At 38.6% G+C, this 26214-nt stretch overlaps 1 protein-coding gene and 2 pseudogenes across 1 annotated transcript in view; 2 read left to right on the top strand and 1 right to left on the bottom strand.

Moving 5' to 3' along the window:
- YES1 (YES proto-oncogene 1, Src family tyrosine kinase) overlaps nt 1-26214 on the top strand; it is a 78018-nt gene that overhangs the window by 46956 nt on the left and 4848 nt on the right. Inside the window, exons 2-10 of the mRNA XM_065889649.1 lie at nt 3156-3428; nt 7890-7989; nt 11856-11954; nt 13995-14098; nt 14186-14335; nt 15296-15451; nt 15620-15799; nt 21641-21717; nt 22910-23063. Coding sequence (XP_065745721.1) covers nt 3164-3428; nt 7890-7989; nt 11856-11954; nt 13995-14098; nt 14186-14335; nt 15296-15451; nt 15620-15799; nt 21641-21717; nt 22910-23063 — 1285 coding nt within the window. The 5' untranslated portion in view covers nt 3156-3163. The remainder of the gene's footprint in view (nt 1-3155; nt 3429-7889; nt 7990-11855; nt 11955-13994; nt 14099-14185; nt 14336-15295; nt 15452-15619; nt 15800-21640; nt 21718-22909; nt 23064-26214) is intronic.
- On the bottom strand, nt 17070-17418 carry LOC136132722 (small ribosomal subunit protein eS26 pseudogene; annotated as a pseudogene).
- Nucleotides 24606-24983, top strand: LOC136132721 (small ribosomal subunit protein eS25 pseudogene; annotated as a pseudogene).

The following is a 26214-nucleotide window of genomic DNA, read 5'->3' as shown; positions in this document are numbered from 1 at the left end:
CCCAACCCTTTCCACTACCTTGAAGTTAATGATTATCCTTTCCACTTGTGTTTTTGTATTTATGAAAGCACTCCCAACTCTTAATTGCTGCTTCCTAATTTCCTTGCCCGTCTATCCCTTATCTGTAGGTGTCCTGCAACACTGTATTAATTTTTCACACCTCTCCAAATCTGTGCCTTGGTTGAGTTTTATTATCTCCAAAAGGTGTGGTAACACTGTGAAAAAAATTTTAACTTTTCTCTGGTTTCTACTCTTTCTGAGTCTTACACTTACTGTCATTCCCCACTAGACTTCTTAACATCATGCCCCACAGACCCCTAAAACTAACATCTGAAACTGAACTGGTTGGTCCAGAAAAACCTGTTTCTCTTTTCTCTACCTCATGGTGTTACTTTCCACTCAGTTCAAACTAGAAACTTTTGCATCATCTAGCCCCTAGCATGCACATAGTAACTACTTTTAAGTGTTTGGTAAATTGTAGGGACTGAGTAAATGACTCCTTTTTCATGTCTCCTCCACCCATACCCAGCCGATCACCTAGAGTTGATTATTTTACTTGGTGTGTACCTCTCATTTCCCCTCATCTTTGGCCCCAGTATTCCTGCTTTTGTCCTGCCTCACATGGGTCATGGCAGTAGTTTTGTAACTTGACTAACTGCCGCCATTCTTTCTTTCTTTCCACTCTATAATTTGTCCTTTTACCACAGTTATTCTAAAACATATTTTCTGCTATTCACCTTTTTTTTTTTTTTTTTTTTTTTTTTGCGGTACGCAGGCCTCTCACTCTTCTGGCCTCTCCTGTTGTGGAGCACAGGCTCCGGACACTCAGGCTCAGCGGCCATGGCTCACGGGCCCAGCTGCTCCATGGCATGTGGGATCTTCCCAGACCGGGGCACCAACCCGTGTCCTCTGCATCAGCAGGCGGACTCTCAGCAACTGCACCACCAGGGAAGCCCTATTCACCTTTTTAAGAATCTTAACTTTCCAATGCTCCCTGGATAAATCTAAAAGTTATTGCTTAGCAAATAATCCTCTTTGTGTGTAAATTCTCCTCGAACACTAGCCATCTGTCCCACCATTCTCAAAAACACCCCCTTATACTCCTGCCACAGGGTTTTCTGTTCCCGAAATACACCATGCTGTTCCAAACATCTGAACCATTCTTCCCACTTCATTCTTCCTGGAATATCCTAGTTCTTCTTCCTGAAATCTCCAACTCTTCAAGACCTAGCTCAGATGCCATTGTCTGCAAAATTTTCTTTCCCAAGAACTCAAGGCAGAGCTCATAACTTCTGTTGTATTCCCATGATGTTCTGTATGTACCTCTGCTCTAGCGTTTTTTTTTCACTCTGGCATTTTTCAAATTTTACAATACTGTATTTTTTTCCTTATGTGTGACCTTTTTAAAGAAAATGAACCATTCTTGCCATCCTTAGCTCCCTTTATAGTGTCTAATAAATATATGTTGTTAATATGTATCTGTAAGTTAGTAGCTTGGAACTTGAAAGAGGCTTTTCCCATGTAAATATTTTAAATAACGTTATGTTTCTAAGACAGTCCATTAAAATCTGTATAACTCATTGCACCTGAAGTTTACTTAAAAATGTAAATCACATCCTACATTTATAATAATGTTTCTAGGGAATTCCCTGGCAGTCCAGTGGTTAGGACTCAGCACTCTCACTGCCAGGGGCCCAGGTTCAATCCCTGGTTGGGAAACTAAGATCCCGTATGCCACGCGTCACAGCCAGGAAAAAAACAAAGTGAATTAATGAAATCACCATTAGTTCTTCTGCAGGAAGTGAATGGAATAATGCAGATTTTGTCATATCAGTAAACATACTATATGCAAGTCATGTTGGTAGGCTGTACAGTATATAAGAGGTGAGAAACTCTTGCTTTTTAAGAAGTGTGTTGCCAGTGACTTGAGGGTAGGCTGGGAATTAGCAGAAAACAAGATGCAAGTAAGAGTCTCGTACAAAAATCTCTCCAAAAGTACATTAGAAGTTTTAAGGAAGAAGGTATTTTACCAGTTATGGAGACAGCCTGAATGGTAAAGTAACATTTGTAATGACCCTCAGTGAATGGATAAATTTTAGCAGGTAGAGATGTGAGGAGAGTATTAACCGACAGAGGCACTTTTGGGAGGGAAAACACAAAAATGGGAAAGCACAGGGCATATGTATTGGAGAAACAGGAATTTATTTTTTCTCCATGTGTGCATAAGGTAAGTGAGGAAATGATAAAATGGGAAAGATAAATTGAAGTCCAATTTGGCAAGCATTGGGAGTGCGTCCATTGGTAGGGAAGGGAAAAGATATAGAGCTGCATTGTCCTGTGTAGTAGCCACTACACAGCCACATACAGCTGTTGAGCACTTAAAATGTGCTTGGTCCAAATTGAGATGTACTGTAAGTTTAAAATGCACACCAGATTTCTAAGATTTAGTACAAGAGAATATAAAACATCTCATTAAATTTTTTCATATTGATGACATGTTGAAATAATTATATTTTAGATTTATTGAGTCAAATCAAATATATTATTAAAATTAATTTTACCTGTTTTTATTTTTTAATTGTATTTACTAGAAAATTTAGAATTATATGCATGGCTCAGATTATATTTCTGTTACACAGTGCTGGTATAGGTAGAAGGAAAACAACCAGAATTTGCTAGTACCCACTGTGTAGAACTAGAGATTGTCTAGAAGTTGTAAGAAATTTAATCCTTATAGAAAACCTTATGAAGTAGGTGATATTATTGTTCTCCTTTTTCAAGTAACTGAAGTGCAGAGAAGTTAAGCAACATACCTGCAGTCACTGCACTAGGAAGTAAGAAGCTAGGATTGAAACTCTGGCCTCTGGCATCAGAGCCCATGGTTTTCCCAATACACTGTGGCATGTTGTCATTGAACCTTTAAAGGAGATTGAGCTGGAGAATGACATGATTGGAATGATACATTAGCAGAATTGTAATAAAGATAAATGATGTGGAGAGACTTTATTTGCAGCTGTCTAGGTTCTTTTTGTTTTGTTACTGTTAACTTATTTGCAGGGGAAAAATGCCTCGTTTAAAGTCAACTATTGAATTGCACCTTTTGAAGTATGCTTTATGTTAACTGCTTCTCAAAATTTGTCTTACCACCTTTGTAGATTTGATAATGGGCTGCATTAAAAGTAAAGAGAACAAAAGTCCAGCCATTAAATACAGACCAGAAAACACTCCAGAACCGGTCAGTACAAGTGTCAGCCATTATGGAGCAGAGCACACTGCAGTGGCACCAACATCCTCCACAAAGAGCACATCTGTTAATTTCAGCAACCTTTCCATGACACCATTTGGAGGATCCTCAGGGGTGACACCTTTTGGAGGAACATCTTCCTCATTTTCAGTGGTGCCAACTTCATATCCTGCTGGTTTAACAGGTGAGCTTTAAATGGACAATCCTGTTGTTGGTTTGAGAATGTGACCTTGGGCAATACATAGTTTGCCTGCTATAACAGAAATAACTTACTGGGGGACTATTAAAATAAGTTTATGTAAAAATTAAAGTCTCCAACATAAATTCAAGTCTTATTGTGTACATCTGGGAAATTTGGTAGTAATCTGATGGTGATTATGTACTGGGAAATTTGGTTGTAATCTGATGGTGATTTGGTAGTAATCTGATGGTGATTATGTACTGGGTTCTATAATTTGGTAGTAATCTGATGGTGATTATGGGAAATTTGGTAGTAATCTGATGGTGATTATGTACTGGGTTATATAATTAATTATTTCACTAATTCATTTTTCAAATAATTATTGAGTGCTGACTGGCAGGCACTGGAAATATAAAGATTAAAAACGTATACCCCAAAGAGAACCCTCCTGCACTGTTGGTGGGAATGTAAATTGATACAGCCACTATGGAGAACAGTATGGAGGGTCCTTAAAAAACTAAAAATAGAACTACCATATGACCCAGCAATCCCATTACTGGGCAGATACCCTGAGAAAACTATAATTCAAAAAGAGTCATGTACCACAGTGTTCATTGCAGCTCTATTTACAATAGCCAGGACATGGAAGCAACCTAAATGTCCATTGACAGATGACTGGATAAAGAAGATGTGGCATATATATACAATGGAATATTACTCAGCCATAAAAAGAAATGAAATTGAGTTATTTGTAGTGAGGGGGATGGACCTAGATTCTGTCATATGCAGTGAAGTAAGTCAGAAAGAGAAAAATACTGTATGCTAACACATATATATGGAATCTTAAAGAGAAAAAAATGGTACTGATGAACCTACTTGCATGATAGGAATAAAGACATAGACATAGAGAATGGACTTGGGGACCGGTGGGGGAGGGGGAAGCTGGGTCGAGGTGAGAGTAGCATGGACATATATACACTACCAAACGTAAAATAGATAGCTAGTGGGAAGCAGCCTCATAGCACGGGGAGATCAGCTTGGTGCTTTGCGATGACCTAGAGGGGTGGGATAGGGAGGGTGGGAGGGAGGCTCAAGAGGGAGGGGATATGGGGATATATGTATATGTATAGCTGATTCACTTTGTTGTACAACAGAAACAAAGACAGTATTGTGAAGCAGTTATACTCCAATAAAGATCTATTTTAAAAAAAAGTATACCCCTCCCTCCTGGGGACTTCCCTGGCAGTCCAGTGGGCGCAGGTTTGATCCCTGGTTGGGGAAATTAGGATCCCACATGCTGTGCGGCACGGCCAAAAAACAACCACCCTGAAAAATGTATACCCCTCCCTCTAGAATATTACAACTTCTGAGGATTGTAAAGTGCTAGCCATTATTAAAGTATTATAGTAGTTACTTGATAAATGTTAGGTAAATGGCAGTTTTGTGATGATAATACAGTTTTTCGATTAGACACTACTGACTGAAAAAAGAAAAATCCTGAGGCTCAGTGTTTAAATGATTTTTTTTTCAGAGTCACAGATAATAAGCAGGAGGGCACAGATTTAATGCCCTATTCTAGAACTTCATTTTTTACCCTACAATATCCTTTCAGAGAACAGCAAGAAGTGATGGCCAACAACCTTTCATGGAGTCAGAAATGCTCTAAAAACGTAGTCAGAAACTTCAAAAAGAGAGATGGTTCTTTTGTGAAGGGTCCCCTATCGGGATGCTTTTCCCTTGAGTAACAAAGCACAACTGGCTTTAAAAGGTAGGGTGAGCTCCAGGATTCCTTGATCCAGCAGTTCCTTGATGTCATCAAGGACTCGAGTTTCTTTGGTGTCTCTCTTGGAGCCCTTGGAGTGTCCACTTCATCCTTAGGCTTGGCAAAACAGCTGCCGGCACCAAATTGAACAACATGAGGGGACAAAAGAAGAATCTCTTCTACAAGCATGGACTATAAATGCGTCTCTTCACTCTGCTCACCTCCAGACCAAAAATAGTGACTAGAGAATGTCATACACAAATTCTGTTAGACTGCTCATTTGAGAAGTTATGGACATCAAAGAGTCAATAATAGTCTTAATTCCAGTCCCCTAACTCTAAATACTTCAGTAATAGTTGGTCATGATGGTATTTCTCAGTCACCAGTAAAAGTTTATTTTCAGGATTATATGTTCTGGAAAGATATTAATCCAAAATGATTAACTGTTGAGAAGACACACTTGAGTTACCTAAAGCAGTTTATTTATGGGAAATAGTCCATTCATGGGTATTGATTTATTGATGAGTGTCTGTGTGCCAGGTATAGAGAGTTGTAAGCAAGAGAAACAAGATTTCTGCCCCAGTGGAGTTTACATTATAATGAGGGTTGGATAATAATTATAGAAACAACTAAACAGGATGATTAATGGTTCATAAATACTATGAAGGAACTAACTAGAATGATTGGCGAAGGCCCTTTAAATGATCAAGGAAAGCCATCTTGAGATGAAATTGTTTGAGCTGAGGTTTGATGAGAATGACCTAAATATGTGCATAACTGGGAAAAGAGCTTTCTGGGAAGAGAGAATAACAAATGCACTTTAGGAGGTACAGATGGGCTTGGCAGGTTTGAGGACTAGTATGGGCAGAGGGTAGAATTACATGATAATGCGTTTGAAGAGTCAGGATTTCTCAGGACCTCATAGACTATAGTAAGAAGTATGGGTTTTATTCAAAGCTAGAAGGAAGTTATTGAAGAGATTTCAGTAAAGAATTTGCACGATTGAATTCCCTTTCTAAAAACTTCCCTCTGGCAGCCGCGTGAAGGGTGGATGTAGGGAACCAGATATAGAAGTGAGTTAGGCTATTACTTTCCCAGTAAGAGAGAACAGGGACTTGGATTAGGGTGGAAGAGCTGGAAATGAAAAGGAAGTAGGTAAGGTACTTTAGAGGTAGAACTGACAGTGCTGGTAATGGACTTGGCTTGAATACCTGACTGGTAGTGTTTGCTGAGGTAGGGAAGACTTCAGGTTAGAGGAGAAAAGTCAGCACCTTTGTGTTTTTTTTTTGTTTTTTGTTTTTTTTTTGCGGTACGCGGGCCTCTCACTGTTGTGGCCTCTCCCGTTGCGGAGCACAGACTCCAGACACGCAGGCTCAGCGGCCATGGCTCATGGGCCCAGCCGCTCCGGGGCATGTGGGATTTTCCCAGACCGGGGCACAAACCCATGTCCCCTGCATCGGCTGGCGGACTCTTAACCACTGCAGCACCAGGGAAGCCCAACACCTTTGTTTTGTACCTAATAAATTTTAAATGCTTGATAGACATTTGAGATGTCAAATAGGTAGTTAATATATGACCGGGCCTCAGGGGAGAAGCCAGACAAATGAGATTCTGTTCTTTCGCTTGCAGGTAATAGTTTGGTTATTTAAGTTGCTTATGTCTTAAGCAACTACATACAGTGCTTTATATGACAAAATTACTTTTGGAATTTATAATCCATATCAGCCATACCATTTAATTTCTAAGAAAAACATGCTGTTTTTATCTTTGTGTTAAATATAATAAATAATCTTAATAAAACCCTAGTTATTACTGTTAGTCTTTTTTTCAAATAATTTTTATTGGAGTATAGTTGATTTATAGTGTTGTGTTCTGCTGTACAGCAAAGTGAATCAGTTATACATATATCCACTCTTTTTTTAAATTCTGTTCCCATATGGGTCATTACAGAGTATTGAGTAGGGTTCCCTGTGCTATACAGTGAATGATTAGTCTTAAGGATGGGAATGTTCACTTAGTGTTTTTAGGAAATTGAGATGATCAATGCTAGTAGTTTATAATACTCGTTAATGCTTTTTCTGCTAAAGAATTGATTTGAACTTTGTCTTGTCAAGCTAGAGATGTTGCAGCTGTGAATCAAGATTAAAAATGTCTCTCTGGGTCTATAGAATTTTAGAATTTGTAGAGTACAGTAGTCTCATGGAAGGCCTTAAGATAGCATCTTAATTTGAAAACTTCAGCGACCCAAATCTCCAACTTGTTTTTTTTTTTAATTTTATTTATTTATTTATTTATGGCTGTGTTGGGTCTTCATTTCTGTGCGAGGGCTTTCTCTAGTTACGACAGGTGGGGGCCACTCTTCATCACAGTGCACGGGCCTCTCACTATCACGGCCTCTCTTGTTGCGGAGCACAGGCTTCAGACGCGCAGGCTCAGTAGTTGTGGTGCACGGGCTTAGTTGCTCCGCGGCATGTGGGATATTCCCAGACCAGGGCTCAAACCCGTGACCCCTGCATCGGCAGGCAGACTCTCAACCACAGCGCCACCAGGGAAGCCCCTCCAACTTCTAAAAATAGATTCTGGAGACCAGGAAAAGAGCTATGCTTAATAAGCTTTTGTTGTTGTTGTTGGCAATGTTTTTAAATTTCTCTGTTGTTAATTTGTCTATATAATTTACCTTGGTCTTTTTTTCCCCCCAATAGGTGGTGTTACTGTATTTGTGGCCTTATATGATTATGAAGCTAGAACTACAGAAGACCTTTCATTTAAGAAGGGTGAAAGATTTCAAATAATTAACAATACGTAAGTGTTATGAACATTTTATGGGGGAGAGATACCAACGGCAGCCTACTTTACACTGAAACTACTGAGCTGGATGATGATTCAGAGACGAGAGTAGTGGGGCGTGGGTCTCTGCCCACTGGATTGGATGATACATTTGGTTTCTTTAGACATACGGCATAATACTACTGCCAGAGCCAGAAGTTATGATTTCTACAAATTGTGTTGCTGTGGTTCTGCCATAAACAGTAGAGATTTAAGAGTGAGGATTGAGGGAGTATATGTAAGTAAGTACCTTACTTAAAAAAAACCTTTATAAAGATATTTCTATGATCCCATTTATCTAAGTACTAGATGATTTAAAGATCTTAATCTCTTTCTCTCTTTTTTTTTTTTTTTTGCTGTACGCGGGCCTCTCACTGTTGTGGCCTCTCCCACTGTGGAGCACAGGCTCTGGATGCACAGGCCCAGCAGCCATGGCCCACGGGCCCAGCCGCTCCGCGGCATGTGGGATCATCCCGGACCAGGGCACGAACCCGTGTCCCCTGCATCGGCAGGCAGACTCTCAACCACTGCGCCACCAGGGAAGCCCAATCTCTTTCTCTTAAAAAAAAAAAAACTAAAAAGGCTAAGGAACTCCTGCAGTCCCAAACTGACCATGTTACGTTGCTGTTGCCTTATGTGACTCTCAGACTTGTTGTCATTTAGTGGGCCACCATAGAAAATTCAGCGCTTGTTACAGAAAATAGATCCCATAATTTCATTAGCAGGCACAGTGACCGCTTTGTAACTTCTCAGAATAGACATTTGTGGTCTCTTTGCATCCAGTCATGTTTCCTTCCATCTTTGTTCCCACCTGCTACCAGTTATTTTTTGAGAACATGAAATGTGATTCTGTCTCTCAGCTTTAAAATCCTTCAATAGCTACTGGCTGCTGTCAAGTTAAAACAGCAATAAGAGCAGGCGTCATTCATTGCGCTTTTTCCCCTTCCTCACTCCACTGCCCAGCCAGAGTGAATTACTTATTTATGATTCTGAATACACTGGGGATTCTCCCCTTCTCTGTGCTTTCACATATGCGATTTCTTTTTTCTGGAATGTAACTTCTTGTCCCTCCACTTTTCTTCCTTCATCTGGCCAACCCTATGCATCCGTCAAAGGGTATATTCCTGTGTCCTTTCTCAAGGAAGCCTTTCTTGATATTCTTTCTACCTTTCCTGCCTGGCCCAGTCCCCACCTCCTGCTGGATTTGGTGGTGTCTCTCTTACATGTTTACATAGCAACCTGTGCAAACCTCAATTATAGCAGTCATCACAGTTTTGAATTAAAATTTATCACTTGCCTATCATCCTTTTAGACCAGTGGTTCTCAGCATGGGGGCAGAATCAGCCAGGGGACATTTGACCATGTCTGGAGACATTTTTGTTTGTTACATCCATGGTGCTACAACTGGCATCTAGTGGATGGAGGCCAGGGATGCTGCTCAGCATCCTGCGGTGCACAGGACAGCCCCCCCACCACAAAGCATTGTCCAGCCCAAAGTGTCAGTCGTGCCGAGGTTGAGAAATCCTGCTCTAGATGGAGTTACTTGAGACTAAGGACTTTTTACCTGTTTCTAGCACACTCTATTGTAAGGTCTGTTACTTAAAAGATACTCAGTGAATGTTTGAATGAATCAGTGAATGATTATCAGGATCAAAGTTTTCAGTTTGTATATCTGAACGTACTTAATGTATACTAGGAAGCTACAAGCCAAGTATATGAGTTTGTAAACATTTGAATTACAAAAGGATTTTCCATTTCATGTTTTAAAGATCAGATTCACCTCAAGAATTTATGAAATTTCAATGTAGACAAAATATTTTCAATACTTATTTCTGGTAAAGCAAAACATGCATTTAATCTATAGTAGCAGAACCCATATGTCTTCCTCATTGCAGATTGATAATATACTCTCCTTTCACATTAATTTTGGAAAAGTCAAGGCTTATCTATTACAAACTACATGTAGTTCTCATGTTCTGAATTGACTTTAGTCTTATTTGGATGTTCATGGATAACATTCTTGTAAGTATACTTTATTCCAGGAATTAAATCTTTTTATTATTGCTCATTGCTAATATTTTGGTTACAGTAGTTCTAGGGCATCTGAATTTTTTCTCCTAATATGATAGAAAGAAACATTGTAATTTTATGCATTGTTAAAAAGAAAATCATTGGGACTTCCCTGGTGGCACAGTGGTTAAGAATCCGCCTGCCAGTGCAGGGGACACGGGTTCGATCCCTGGTCTGGGAAGATCCCACATGCCGCGGAGCAGCTAAGCCCGTGAGTCACAACTAGTGAGCCTGCATTCTAGAGCCTGCAAGTCACAACTCCTGAGCTCGTGAGCCACAACTACTGAAGCCCGTGCACCGCAACAAGAGAAGCCACCGGAACGAGAAGCACGCACACCACAACGAAGAGTAGCCCCTGCTCGCCGCAGCTACCGCTTACCACAACTAGAGAACGCCCTCGCGCAGCAACGAAGACCCAATGCAGCCAAAAAAAAAAAAGAAAGAATAAAAAAATTTTTTTTAAAAAAGAAAATAATTTAGCAATAAAAAAAGAATGAGCAACTGATAAATGCTGGAAAAAATATGCTGAGTGAAGGAAGCCAGTCAAAAAGACCACGTGTTGTATTGTTCCATTTCTATGAAATGCCCCACAATGGGCATATCCATAGAAATAGAAAGCAGATTAGTGGTTGGAAATGGTGGGGGAGGGGTGGGATGGGAAGTAACTCTTTTTTTTTTTTTTTTTTTTTGGTGGTACGAGGGCCTCTCACTTTTGTGGCCTCTCCCGTTGCGGAGCACAGGCTCCGGCTGCGCACGCTTAGCGGCCATGGCTCATGGGCCCAGCTGCTCCATGGCATGTGGGATCTTCCCGGACCGGGCCACAAACCCGTGTCCCCTGCATCGGCAGGCAGACTCTCAACCACTGCGCCACCAGGGAAGCCCAGGAAGTAACTCTTAATGGGTACAGGGTTTCTTTTGGGGGTGATGAAAATGTTCTAAAATTGATAGTGGTAATGGCTGCAAAACTCTTAAAAAATCTTAAATGGGGGAATTTTATGGTATACAAATTATCTCAGTAAAGCTTTTAAATGAGAAAACATTTCATTGAAACTGAGTAATCTGAAAGATTTACTTCGCAAATTGTTTTATTCAGCATAGTTTATTGTCTTAGGTTGAAATGTTAGGTTACGTAAAAAAGAGATTTTATAACTAAAATTAAAGTGGTTTTTTTTTGTTTGTTTTTTAGGGTTTTTGTTTTGTTTTTTGGTTTGAAGCAGAAACAATGCAATTGTGATTTTGCTTGGCCTTATTCCCTTAATTCATGTAACCTTTTTTTTTTTGGCTGCGTTGGATCTTTGTTGCTGCGTGCGGGTTTTCTCTAGTTGCGGCGAGCAGGGGCTACCCTTCGTGGTGGTGTGCGGGCTTCTCATTGTGGTGGCTTCTCTTGTTGCCGGGCACAGGCTCTAGGCGCTCAGGCTTCAGTAGTTGCAGCACACGGGCTCAGGAGTTGTGGCTCACGGTTCTAGAGCGCAGGCTCAGTAGTTGTGGCGCATGGGCTTAGTTGCTCCATGACATGTGGGACCTTCCTGGACCAGGGATTAAACCCATGTCCCCTGGGTTGGCAGGCAGATTCTTAACCACTGCGCCACCAGTGATGTCCTCTAACCTATTTTTAAAATATTATTCTTGGAGTTTAATTCTTGATCAAATGAATGCATAAATAAAAATGGAAGTAATACTTCTTGTCTGTTTCAGATACAAGATGGCACTGCAATAGATCGTGTCCTGAGCTGTGGTCTACCTTGTGGTAATTGTTGTTTTATGTGTTGCAGGGAAGGAGACTGGTGGGAAGCAAGATCAATTGCTACAGGAAAGAATGGCTATATCCCTAGCAATTATGTAGCCCCTGCAGATTCCATTCAGGCAGAAGAGTATGGCACTGCTTCATATTTTATTAATTATTTTGATTTTTAAAATGTCTTAATGCACATTCTACTTAGCCACAACTTTACACACGTGCAATTACATACCAGTCTTAATACAGCTAATGTATCGTATAAATAGGAGATGTTACTTGAAAATTAATAATTAATGCCATAGTATTTGCTTACAGTAGGATCATAAATGAATCTGCATTTATAATACTGTATTATGCCTAGTCCCTAGCCTTTATTTTTTCACTTTAAAATAATTGCATTAACCCTTTTTATATTCTGCAGACTCTTTCACGTCAAAAATTTATCCTCCATTGATGTTATTGTATCAGTGTTAACTTCTTGACTTAGGTGCTTGCTCCATGGCTATGGAGAGAGAGTATCTTTGTCTTTTAGGATGTACACACTGAAGCTTTTAGAGGTAACGATTCAGCATGTTTGCAACTATCATTCAGTTCAGAAGGAAATACACACACCCACACAAACACACATACACAGGGAAAAAGAGAATATGACAAAGCAAAATGTTAACAGGAAACCTGGGTGGAGTGTGTATGGGAGTTCTAAGTACCATTCTTACAGCTTTCAAAAAGTTAAAGTTCACCTTCAGTGACATATTACAGGCATACTCGGAGATATTGTGGATTTGGTTCTAGACAGCCATAATAAAGCAAATATTGCAGTAAAGTGAGTTGGTTTCCCAGTGCATAAAAGTTATGGTTACACTACACTGTGGTATATTAAGTGTGCAACAGTCTATGTCTAAAAAAACTATGTACATACCTTAATTAAAAATACTTTATTGCTAAAAAATGCTAACCATTGTCAGAGCTTTCAGCAAGCCATAGCTGTTTTGCTGTAGAGGGTCTTGCCTCCATGTTGGTGGCTGCTGATCGGAGTGGTGGCTGCTGATGGCTGGAGTGGCCGTGGCAGTTTCTTAAAATAAATAAAAAACAGAGTTTGCCATGTTGATCGACTCTTCCTTTCACTCAGAGAAAGGAACACTTAGACCATTGTAGGGTTATTACTTGGCCTAATTTCAACATTGTGTATCTCAGGGAGTTGGGAGGCATGAGGAGAGGGAGTTGGGGAAACAGCCAGTTGGTGGAGCAGTCAGATCACCCACAACATTTAGCAGTTAAGTTTGCTGTCTTATGTGGAAGAAAATGTTTGAAATACTGCAAGACTTAGCAAAATGTGACACAGAGATGCGAAGTTAGCAAATGCTATTGGAAAAATGACTCTGATAGACTTGCTTGACCAGGGTTGCCACAAACCTACAATTTTTTAAAAGACGCAGTAAAGTAAAACACAATAAAATGAGGTATGCCTGTACTTTTATGTCAAAGCAGGTTTATCTGGGATCCATAAATAATACATCATTTTCATATCATAGCACTTAACCCAGCATCTTGCACATAGTAGGTGCTCTATCAATATTTGTTTGCTTTTTTATTAGTGATGTGTAATTTGTCTCCATAACTCTCTGTTCTGCTTTGGGACTTGTGACTTTCCATTTTGTCCTTTGGTCTTTCTTCTCCACTATTCTGTGGCTCCTCCTCAGCAAAAATTGCATTTTTATTCACAAAACTGTATTAAATGAACCCACAGTAATTTAGAGTCTCTAATAATTTGGACATGGTTTACTTGCATCTTACTGAATACAAATGATCACACTGTTGCCAGAGAACCACTTTTACTCTTCCTACTATAATCTTAATATTTTCATCTGTCATTGACTAAAAGACTGTCATTGTTGCCTTTCCTTCTATATTTACGGTTCCTGTGACTGCCAGGTGGAGTTTAAGAGACTTGTTGAGTAGTTAATACATGAAAATACTATGACAATATATTCTGATAGTAATACTTGTACTATTTAAGAAAGATCTTTCATTCTGTTTTACTGTATTTTAAAGCTGTGTTCTGTTCTTTGTCATCCTCCCTATCCCACTCCGTTCTTACTAATATCTATGTATAATTTTTCTGATGCTTATTACACCCTTCTAACTCAGAACACTACTCATTTTTTTTTTCCAGATGGTATTTTGGCAAAATGGGGAGAAAAGATGCTGAAAGATTACTTCTGAATCCTGGGAATCAACGAGGTATTTTCTTAGTAAGAGAGAGTGAAACTACTAAAGGTATGAATATTGTTAATATAAGTATAAAAATTTTCTTGGGCAGTATTTTAAGAAAGGTATAGTAGAAGTGTTCATTTTCCCTTCTAGGTGCTTATTCCCTCTCTATTCGTGATTGGGATGAGGTAAGGGGTGACAATGTGAAACACTACAAAATTAGGAAACTTGACAATGGTGGATACTATATCACAACCAGAGCACAATTTGATACTCTGCAGAAATTGGTAAAACACTATACAGGTACGTGAATATTTCAAGGGTGAAAATTATTTCCTCATGTTCAATTTTATGAGGACAGCATCCATGTCTTCATGTCTCTTAAGGTCTAACATGCTACTTTATACACAGTATGTGCCCAATGTATTTTAGTTTTAAAATGAGGAACAAATAATACTTACTATTGAGTTGGGTTCATTTTTTTTGGCTGCGTTGGGTCTTCGTTGCTGCACGTGGGCTTTCTCTAGTTGCGGAGAGCGGGGGCTACTCTTCATTGCAGTGCACGGGTTCCTCATTGCAGGGGCTTCTCTTGTGGACCAAGGGCTCTCGGCGTGCAGGCTTCAGTAGTTGTGGCATGCAGTCTCAGTAGTTGGGGCGCGCGGCCTCTAGAGCACAGGCTCAGTAGTTGTGGCGCACAGGCTTAGTTGCTCCGTGGCATGTGGGATCTTCCCAGACCAGGGATCGAACCTGTGTCCCCTGCATTGGCAGGCAGATTCTTAACCACTGCACCACCAGGGAAGTTCCTCACTTGCGGTTTTTAGAAATAACAATTAATGGTAACATTCTCTTTGGGAAGAAATGAAGCACAGTGGTCAAAAGCAGAACTTTGGAGGCAGTCAGATCTAGGGTTTGAAACCCATCTCTATCATGTATTTACTGGGTCACCTTGTGAAAGTTGCTTAAGTTTTCTAAGTCTCTTTTATTTATATGAGATATTTGTAAAGGGCTGAATTAGCACAATAGCTGGGACATAATGGAACATAATAAATAATAACTTTTAAGATGTATTTAATAAAATGTTTGACTTGTATGTTTTGCTTCTTTTATGCAACTCCCTTTTTGTGTTTGTGCTTTTGTAATAAAACTGATAGAACATTGTTTTTATTTCCTATAATTTAAACTTTTAAAAACACTGGTACAATTATATGTACCTTAATTTTTGTAAGTTATTCATTTTACAGTGTAGTTTATTCATTTATCTAGAACATGCTGATGGTTTATGCCATAAGTTAACAACTGTGTGTCCAACTGTGAAACCCCAGACTCAAGGTCTAGCAAAAGATGCTTGGGAAATCCCTCGAGAATCTTTGCGACTGGAGGTTAAACTAGGACAAGGATGTTTTGGTGAAGTATGGATGGGTAAGGAGCCTGAACTTTTGTTTTTTGTCATTGTTTAGCCATAGATGAAAATGCCCCAATTTATGACAAGATATGTTGAAATATTTGAGGTTACTGCTGCTCATTGAAGTTTGTTGTAAATCTCTTAAAATCTAGATTAAAATAGTGAAATGTGGGTTGTTTCTCTAGGAACATGGAATGGAACCACAAAAGTTGCAATCAAAACACTAAAACCAGGTACAATGATGCCAGAAGCTTTTCTTCAAGAGGCTCAGATAATGAAAAAGTTAAGACATGATAAACTTGTTCCACTATATGCTGTTGTTTCTGAAGAGCCAATTTACATTGTCACTGAATTTATGTCAAAAGGTATGTGTATGTTAGTATTTCATGGGGTATTCATGTTATTAATAAATTTTAAGTCTTCATCTGTTTTTATGCATCCAGATTTTTACTGTATTTTCTAACTTAAGATTTTTTTATGTAGACATGTGAAAAGAGAAAACCTGACATTTTGTTTAATGGAAATTAGCTCCAGTTATTCCAAGTGATAGTACGGAGTTTAAAAAGGAAATAAAGCACTGAATTTATTTTGAAAGTAAATAGTCCTTCATTCCATTTGACTAAAGTCAGTGGAATAGCTGGGAAGGTGAAAAAGAAAAGAAGTATTCACACTAGTTGATTTAAAATAATGCAATCAGAAAGCTATTTATATCTTTAGTACTAAAGCAAAGAAATCAGGTAAAGTTAAGAAAATTAACTTTATCTAGTTTTAATATACTCTCACTCAAATCCTAGAAACTGCTTTTTGCCACTACTGTCAACTGAAATTTCTCCGTTTCTCCAAACCCCAGACCCCAAGGTGTGGGATCTTCAGTAACAGGGTTGGTTAGGGCCAGGGAAAGAAGGGAAGGCTGTTGCTCTTCTCTCTTTTTCCCTTTGCTGATGATGCATTAGAAGAGGAACTAGTAAGTCACCAAATATGCTTGCTGACAGGCCTGCTTTTTATCCTCTTGAATTTTATCTCCTTTTTTTAGTCTTAATGAGTCACTAGTCAGAGCCACTGATGGAGTCATCCCTCACCATTTGTCCATCTTGATCAGTGATGTAGTTCCATCTAGCGGTGACAGGACCAACTACAAGCTACACATTGACCATAAGAAAATATTTCCCCCCAAAAGAAACAGAAAACCAAAAGTTAAGAATTGATATAGCCTACTAATTGAGAGCCAAAACATTACCTAAAGCTCCCAAAGCACATGGCACTTTTGGCAAAGAATCTCTACTTCAAACAACTGCCAAATATCCCATGTCAGAGTACATTAGATGAACTAGAAGGGAGAAAAGGGACAAAGAGAAAGTTTAAATCAGGATATTGATAGCATAAGAATATAGTGGAGATAAAGCTAATGGTCCGTTTAGCTTTGTATATTGATTTCAAGAAGTATTTAATTGGGGAATATGGTAGAAGTCTATGTTGTCAGATTGCTGGGTTAGGATTATTTCTAGATGGGAGGTTTAGTATACAAGATCACAAATGCCCCTTCTAGTTCATTTTTTTATTTTTTTTAAAATATAATTTCCATTTTATTGTCTTTGCAGGGGACACTATTTCTTTAGTCTTTAAGGACTTAGCGTCTTACATGGGCTTTGGCGGAGGTCATGGGGCAGCACCCGCAGGTCTAAATCGGGGTGGAGGTGTTCGGTCCTTCTGGGCTTCCCGAGAACGATTCCTGACTACCTTGCTGTGAATGGCACAACTCACCCAGTAATGCAGTTTCACATACAGCTTGGGAAGCACACAGGCGTTGAGAACACTCGCTTCGGAAATGTCCCTGACGGCTGCAGCCTCTACGATGTTCCGAATGATGAGCTTCTTAAATGGCCTTGTCCTTGGGCACACATCGGGCACAGTTGGTGCAGCGAATAGGCTGCACGTGGCCGCGGCCCTTTTTGGGGTGACCATTATTCCTTCTTTTCTTGGTCATCCTGGAAGCAGGGAGGCGAGAGAGGCCCTTCTAGTTTTAAACTCTGTAATTCCCCATCTTGCTATTCAGGCACTTAGAACTTGGCCCTCCATAATCTATCCAAACTCATTGCTTCGTGTGTTCTCTTTATAATCAGAATGCTCTAGAAATTGTTAACAATTAAAATGTATTGAATGCTTCTAATATATAAACAGTGTGCCAGTATTATAAGGTATCAAAGAAATAAAGCCACCTAACCAACTTACATTGAATTAAGAGAGAAAAGACCTAACCCAATAAGTTAATTTTCAGTATAAGAGTAAATAACAGCTCGCTATCAACAAACAAGTTCAAAGCATAATGGATTTCTAGGTGTTTTGACACATTCAAAACACCTAGAAACATAGAAATTGAGGAAGAGATAACATAGGTTGGAATAAAATGAGAAATATTAGTAGAAAAGACAAGTCTTGAAATACCCTTTAAGATTATGAAGGACATGAATAAGTAAAGTGAAGGGTACCAGTATTTTTCTGCAGAGCTATGAGGAAATGGGGAACAAAACCATGGGTAGTGGAAAGTATAGAAGGTAACTGGTTGGAAATAAGGCCAGAGAGGTATATGAGACCAACTTAAGGACTGCTCTGAATTGGTTTCATAATTACTTATCAAATACATGCTCTCTCTGCCATGAATGAGCTTCAGAGGGTCAGTGAACTTCCTCTGAAGTTCTCTGTCAATCTTTGCACAGTTATGTATGTTTTTCTAGAAAGAGAGTCCATAGACTCTCTCATTCATCAGATTCTCAAAATAACCCATGACCAAAAAAAGGTTAAGGACCCACTGATATGATCCAAAATGCTCTGATAAATGGATATAAGAAACTTTTAAGGGAGGGGGGGTTTGTTGTAATTAAAGATCAGAAAAAAAGAATTGTCAAAATAACACACATTCCAGTCCTGGATTTCTGTGCTCTGTAGCCTTTGTACTGTTTTAGCAATTATCATTACACTGAATGATGTTCTACATAGTGGATTGATCATGGCTCCTTATCTAGATTCTAAATCCCGAAACAAACAACTGTAGCTTTTGCTTCTTTCTGTATATTCAACATTATCATGCAGCGTATTTATATAACATCAGTCTGTCTTGCAGGCTAAGAAAAAGAAGTGTTCCTTCCTCTGTTTAAGGACAGTTAAATCCTTTCGTTTAAAAAAGAAAACCCTCTCTTGGTCCCAACATCTGCTTTTCACCGACTTCTCTTTACCTTCTGCTTCCCTTCACAGCCAAGATTCTTTTTTTTTTTTTTAATTAATTTATTTATTTTGGGCTGCATTGGGTCTTCATTGCTGTGCATGGGCTTTCTCTAGTTGCGGCAAGTGAGGGCTACTCTTCGTTGCGGTGTGTGGGCTTCTCATTGCGGTGGCTTCTCTTGTTGCGGAGCACAGGCTCTAGGCACGTGGGCTCCAGTAGTTATGGCTCGCGGGCTCTAGAACGCAGGCTCAGTAGTTGCGGCGCACGGGCTTAGTTGCTCTGTGGCATGTGGGATCTTCTGGGACCAGGGCTTGAACCCCTGTCCCCCTGCGTTGGCAGGTGGATTCTTAACCACTGCACCACCAGGGAAGCCCCAAGATTCTTTAAAGAAGACAGACAGTATTACATCTTTACTTCCTAACTAGCCATTTTACTCTTTTAAAATTACAGAATATTTCAAACATACAAAGAATACCATAACACCCATGTCCCTACCATCCAAATTTAACTAATTTTTACATTTTGCCATATTTGCTTCAGATCTTTCTACTAAGGAAACAACACATTAAAGCTCTAACTTAATCCTTGTTTTTACCCCTCCTTGAGCCCATTCCCTTCAGAGGTAACCTCAGTTTTGAAGTTGTTGCTTTTCCCATCTCTGTTTTTCCTGTTGATATACTTCTACTAATATATAGTTACCTATTAACAGTATTACATAAATTTAACCAGCTTTATTTTCATTCAACATTACGTTGTTGAGAGTTATTCATGTGGATAAGGGGAGATCTCATTTGTGTACTTTTAACTATTGAATGAAATTCTGTATGAGTGTTCCATTGTTTATTCGTTCCTTTCCCAATGAACATTTAGGTTGCTTTTAGTTTGCACCATCACAGACAGTGCTGCAGTGAATATTCTTGTACTTGCCATTTTTGGAAAGGGGAAGGAGACTCTGGAACATTGGGTGCGGCAGCAGTAGCATCACCTGGACACTTGTTAGAAACACAGACTCTGGCAATGAGGCCCCATAGTCTTCACTTTCCCACCCCCTTATGTAATAATAGTCCATTGTGGGCTGTTAATTCCATTTATTAAGTGCTTCTGGAAATGTTCCTCTTCTTACTCTTTCCTAGACTATTGCAGGAACTTTTAAACTTACTCCTTTTATGCAGTTTTAGTCCAATTTCATTCATCAGATTGGAGTGATTGCTTTTTCAACATAAATCTGATCATATTGCTTCTCTATAAAACTTCATATAAAAAAGATAAAGTCCATTTATGCATTGCCTTCTGTGTTCTGACTCCTGCAGCCTCTTTCTCATCAGTTCCCATCTTTGTGCCCATGTTCTTGCATAGGAAGGACCGTTTTCAGTTCCTTGAACTTACTGTGCCGTTTCATGAATTACTGCCTTTATACTTGTTATTCTGTCTTCCTGGGATTCTCTGTCTGACCCCATTCTTCTTCAAGATGCATCTCCTCTGTGAAGCCTTTCCTGATTTTTCCATAGAATTAACCAGATCCATCGTGTCTCCACTGTAGTTTTTACAGTAACTTTTATAACACCTACTGGACAATATTTGTGTGCATATAGTTTCTAGATCTATATACTATACTTTCATATAGTATTTTAAGATCTTATTTATCTTTGTATTTTCTATGCCTTTTACAGTGCCTCACATGTAGTAGACCCTCAGTAAATATTTGAAAGGGCAGATAAATGGACAAACACAGTAACATGTCCTCCCTGCCATAGACGGACCAGAGGAAGAGAGATATTCCCTGACTTTGAATCTCTATAAATGAAGAGACTAAGTCATGACTATGTCTTGCTTCATAGTCCTGTCAACATGGAAAGGGCTTTCTTTGTCTTGCCTTGTTTTTTGTTTTATTTTACTTTTATTTTGAAGTACTTTTAAACTTATAGAAAAGTTGCAAAAAATAATACAAAGAATTCCCATGTATGTTTCAGCCAGATTCGCCCAGTGCTATATATATGTATGAATAAATGTGAGGGTTTTTTCCCGAACCATTTGAGAGTACATTGCAGACGTTATGCCTTTACCTCTAAATACTTGAGTTTGTCTTCTGAAGACAAGAACATTGTCTTACATAACCACAGTACAATGATCAAGTTCAAGAAATGTAACATGGTTACAATTTTGTTGCCTAAAATACAGTTCATATTCAGATTTCACCGATTGTCCCAGTGACGATTATAGCAATTTCCCCCCCACCACCCCGATCTGGTATCCAGTCCGTGGTCGTGCATTGCTTTTAGTCATCCATCTCTTTAGTCTCCTTTAATCTGGAGCAGTCCTCAGCTTTTCTTGTCTTTCATAACATTGTTATTTTTTTGAGAGAACAAAGTTGCTTTATAAAATGTGCCTTAATTTGGGTTTGTCTGATATTTTCTCTTGATTAAATTCAGGTACATGGTTTTTAACCTGTAATAGAATAGCAATTAGACGTTTTCTTTCCAACCTTTATCTCTGCTGTAATGCATAGTACTTTGCTGTTGCATGGTATCTTCTGCTAAAATTGAGAGAAGTTGGTTGTACTAACACTTCACATCAACTCATTTATTTAGCCACCTAGCTTTAGTTTCAAGTACCCCAAGATGTCCTCAAGTTGTCTGAGCTCTTGTTACAGATTGACTTAAAAATATAAGTATCTAATACTACTTTTTGACTAAAAATTGGACTGATTTTGATCAAAGCAAACAAGGAAAGAATGTCTGTAATCTGGTGAGATGATTGCATTTTCCCTTTTTTTTCATGTTATCAGAAGTTTTAAAAAATTCAGTTTAGGGCCCTCTTCTAGAATCTTAAAGATAATTATTCAGAAATTCCAAAGCTGCAAAAAATATTGAAGAATAAAAAGCTGAAGTTTTGTATTGTGATATGATTTGTTTGGAGGTAGGGGAATGTTTGTTGCAATTCTGATTTAAGATTTGCTTATTTTTTATGAATGTCTTGCTGTCTGTTACAGGGAGCTTATTAGATTTCCTGAAGGAGGGAGATGGAAAGTACTTGAAGCTCCCACAACTGGTTGACATGGCTGCTCAGGTACTTGTGTGTTTATACATGTGTCCATTTGAATTGCAAGTGTACATTAAAAATGTAATCTTAGTAGATACTATTGTTCAAATAGTGAAATCATGGAATTTTATAGCTGGGAAGAACATTGCAGATAATCCAGTCTGAACTCCGTATGTTACAGATACTGTAGTATCTTGAGGACCCAGGTATCTAAAAGTATATAACTTATTAGTATTAGAATCAGGTAAGTAACTCCCAGTACAGTGCTTTCCTGTATCATATGGCCTTTCAGAAACATATGCATCCACAAATATAAAAGCTATATGTATTTATATTTCAGTAGATAACTTTTAAGACAATGAATGATCGCTATTCCAAAGAAAATATTAGAAATCTAAAGTGTGTGCTGCAAAAGGCCCTGAACAAAGCTGGGAGTGGGATGCCGTAGATAGGCAGATATTAAGCAACATAGAATCATACTGATCCTACCAGGATAGAAGGTTGGAAGGTAATATACCTAAAATAATTAATAATATTCATCTTTAAATAAATAAATAAATAAATAAAGATAAAGTATATGCTGAATTTCTTATTTAATATAGTCCAAAACAAGAATTAAGATGGCAGTATACAGTTAAAGATGGGATAGTTTTACTATTCTGGATTTTTGTTTTTAAATATAAATGAAAACTATTAAAAGTTATATTCAGGTGTGTGGTAGGTATTCAAGGGGCCTTTTATTGGCTTTGGTTGACACATTGGGTCTAAGACTCCTTTCTCAGTGAGTGTCCAAATGTCCATGGGATATAGCAATTTAGAGAAACTTTATACCAAGAAACCGTACTTGTGAGACTTTAGCATATGTCAAGCCTCGTCCACACACCTGAGCTCAAGGCTCTGAGCCCCTCTATACTAGGGGCCAGCAAACTGTTTCTGGAAAGGGCCAGGTAAATGCTTCAGGCTTTGTGGGCCTTTCTCCTACTCCCCTATCCCCTCTCCTTCTCTCCTTCCCTCTCTCTCCCTCTCTCCCTCCGTATCCTCCTCTCCCTCCCCCCACTCCATTAAAAGGTTTTCTGTTCTTATTATTATCTGCTAGACTATGCCCCGTTACCATCATTTCTTTTGAAGATATATGATTCTTCAGCGATCTGACTTAACATTAACCAGAATTGTCCTCTCCCTCCTTCCCTTTGTATCATATGTTTTTTTTCTTCCCAAGATTGCTGATGGTATGGCGTATATTGAAAGAATGAACTATATTCATCGAGATCTTCGGGCTGCTAACATTCTTGTAGGAGAAAACCTTGTGTGCAAAATAGCAGATTTTGGCTTAGCAAGGTTAATTGAAGACAATGAGTATACAGCTAGACAAGGTAAAATGGCTTTTTAATAAATGCTTGTAACCTCATTTTCGATGGATTTTTCTTACCATTCTTTTGAATATACAGGGTTTTACAGAATAAGAAGAACAGCTCTCGGTCTGCTCAGAAGAGTCATAGAAACATTAGCAACTGTACTCCAATAAAAAAGAAAGGAAAAGAAAAAAAAAGTCATAAAAACATTGATTTTTATTCATAAAATTATACACGGTGCATAGTACTGTGGCTTTCTGATAGTTATTTCCCCCAAGGAAGAATCTAACTGTGGGTGTTCTTTGCATTATAAATATAGCAAGCGGTATTCTCTTCACACTTCCTTTGGCATGCCAACAAATAAGAAACATTTTAAAATAACTTTTGTAACAAACTTCAGAACCATCCAGTTTTTACTACACTAAGGACTAGGAGTTAATGTATTAAGAAATAGCATACAATTTTATAAAGGCTTTGGAAACCAGTCCTGTGCCAGATTTACAATAATTCTTTATTATATATAAAATTGTAGTAAATAAAAACACTTATAAGATTGACACTGTAAACAGTGACGGAGGGGAGCTTACAGAAATTACAACAGGTCACTTCTTTTATTTGGTGTCTATCTCTCTGAGCTCTCATTCAGTATACATTTAAAGGACAAAATATATGCATACAGAAAGAGTATGGTTTTTTTTTTTAAGTCAATGTTGTGTCTTCCCTCCCTCTTTATTTTTTTTATTTTTAAAAATTTTTTAACATCTTTATTGGAGTATAATTGCTTTACAATGGTGTGTTAGTTTCTGCTTTACAACAAAATGAATCAGTTATATATATACATATGTTCAAGAGTATGGGTTTTTGAGTTCCAGTTCCATTTCCTGTTAGCCCAGAGATTTCACCCAAGTTACCTAACCTTTTTGACTGGGCCTCAGTCTCCTCTCTTACAAATATTAGATGGTAATACTTACTTTTCAAAATTGTTGTGAAACTTAATGCATTAATAGATGTAGAGTGCCTGACATTACCTAACATAGTGGACGCTCAGTCCACTATGAAAAGAAAGAGTGTAACTTTGACAGGCAGAGAGTACGTAAGGTCGAGTGCAGATCAGCACATAGGTTGTTCATCCTGATGAAACCTTCAGGCCTCCACAGCTATAAAAAAGATACCTTGGCATTCATCATCTCCTACTGTCTAGGTCCAGCTTGTCTTTAACAAACATTTGAGTCCTTCCACGTGCTGGACTTCAGGGCACAGCTGTAAGAGGCATGATTTCTGCTGTCAGGGAGCTCACTGCCTAATGTCTGTCTGCAACTGAATTATAAACAGACTATTTCAATACAAACTAGTAAGACCAACGTAAAGGTTAGCAAAGATTTATTTAGTAGATATACCAAAAAAACCTTTTCTCAGCTATCCACTATGACCATCATTTCATAAAAGAAAGCATTTTAACACTACACAAGCGGGAAGAATGTAATCTCAGAATAAAGAATATACCTATAGCTTTTCGTCCGACATCTTAGGCGAGGTGGTGGCAGTTGCTTTCCCGGCTTCGCTATGCCGCCCAAGGATGACAAGAAGAAGAAAGATGCCGGAAAGTCGGCCAAGAAAGACAAAGACCCAGTGAACAAGTCTGGGGGTAAAGCCAAAAAGAAGAAGTGGTCCAAAGGCAAAGTTTGGGACAAGCTCAATAACCTAGTCTTGTTTGACAAAGCAACATATGACAAACTCTGTAAAGAAGTTCCCAACTATAAGCTTATTACTCCAGCTGTCGTCTCTGAGAGACTGAAGATTCGTGGCTCCCTGGCCAGGGCAGCCTTGCAGGAGCTGCTTAGTAAAGGACTTATTAAACTGGTTTCAAAGCACAGAGCTCAAGTAATTTACACCAGAAATACTAAGGGTGGAGATGCTCCAGCTGCTGGTGAAGATGCATGAACAGGTCCCACCAGCTGTATATTTGGAAAAATAAAACTTTATTAAATCAAAAAAAAAAAAAAGAATATACCTATAAATTAGTGATTTTAGCTTTATGAATTGATATGTGATCTTTTTTTTCTCTTTTTTTCATTGGACTGTATCTTTTTGTCACTGACCATATTGGTACGCACACCACTGGGAACTGTTCCCTAAATCACAGTTCTCAAACAGGGGTGGTGGTACTGCTCACCGAGGGACATTTGGCAACCTCTTGAGACATTTTTATTTTTATTTTATTACTTTTTTTTTTGGCTGCGCCACGCACCATGAGGAGTCTTAGTTCTCCAATCAGGGATTGAACCTGTGCCCCCTGCAGTGGAAGTGCAGAGTCTTAACCACTAGACTGCCAGAGAAGTCCCTTTAGACATTTTTAGTTGTTACAACTGGGAGGCTGCTACTGTCATCTACTGGGGGCGGCCCAGCATACCACTAAACACCCTGCAAAGTACAAGCTAGCCCCGACCAAGCAGAGAATTATCCAGCCCCAAATGCCAGTAGTCCCCAGGTTGAGAAACCCTGTCTTCAACACAGTGCTTTCTTTTCAGTCTCCATATGTTTGTGCTGTTCCCTCCAGCTGAAATATCTTCCTATTGTTCTTTAATCTTTACCTGCAAAAATTCTAAGCATTCTTTAAGGCTAAACTTAGCCTCCACTTTTTAAATGAAACCTTTTGTGTGCTAATGAAAATTGATCTTCTGTTTGAACATCTAAAGAACTATTTTACAACATTATATACATATATAAGGAACTTCAAGTATTTAAGACACCTATAATCTCATTTTCACTATAAGTGTATAAACGTCACAAAGGCTATGGTTTTGTGTCTCCTATAACAATTAGCATAACGTCTTGTGCATAAAAAGTAAGTATACACTAAATGTTTGACTAAATATTTTTTAGTCTTTTAAAAATGATAGTACAATAAAATTTTCCAGAGAGATATCATAAAATATTTAGAAAGGAGATTGTGGTTGAAAACCAGTAGACGTTAGAACCGATAGAATAGCTTCTTGGCAACCAACAGTTAGAACTACTAGGAGCTAGACTGACTTAAAAGTTACAGATCCTATAACCCATGTACTTGGTTGCTTCTTACTAGAGTTTTTACCTCTCTTTTCTTTTTTTAAAAAATTTATTTATTTTTGGCTGCGTTGGGTCTTCGTTGCTGTGCACGGGCTACTCTTTGTTG

Source organism: Phocoena phocoena, chromosome 13 (genome assembly GCF_963924675.1).
Source record: "Phocoena phocoena chromosome 13, mPhoPho1.1, whole genome shotgun sequence".
In the NCBI taxonomy this organism is placed as follows: domain Eukaryota; kingdom Metazoa; phylum Chordata; class Mammalia; order Artiodactyla; family Phocoenidae; genus Phocoena; species Phocoena phocoena.
This window is presented reverse-complemented; position numbering and strand designations above follow the sequence as displayed.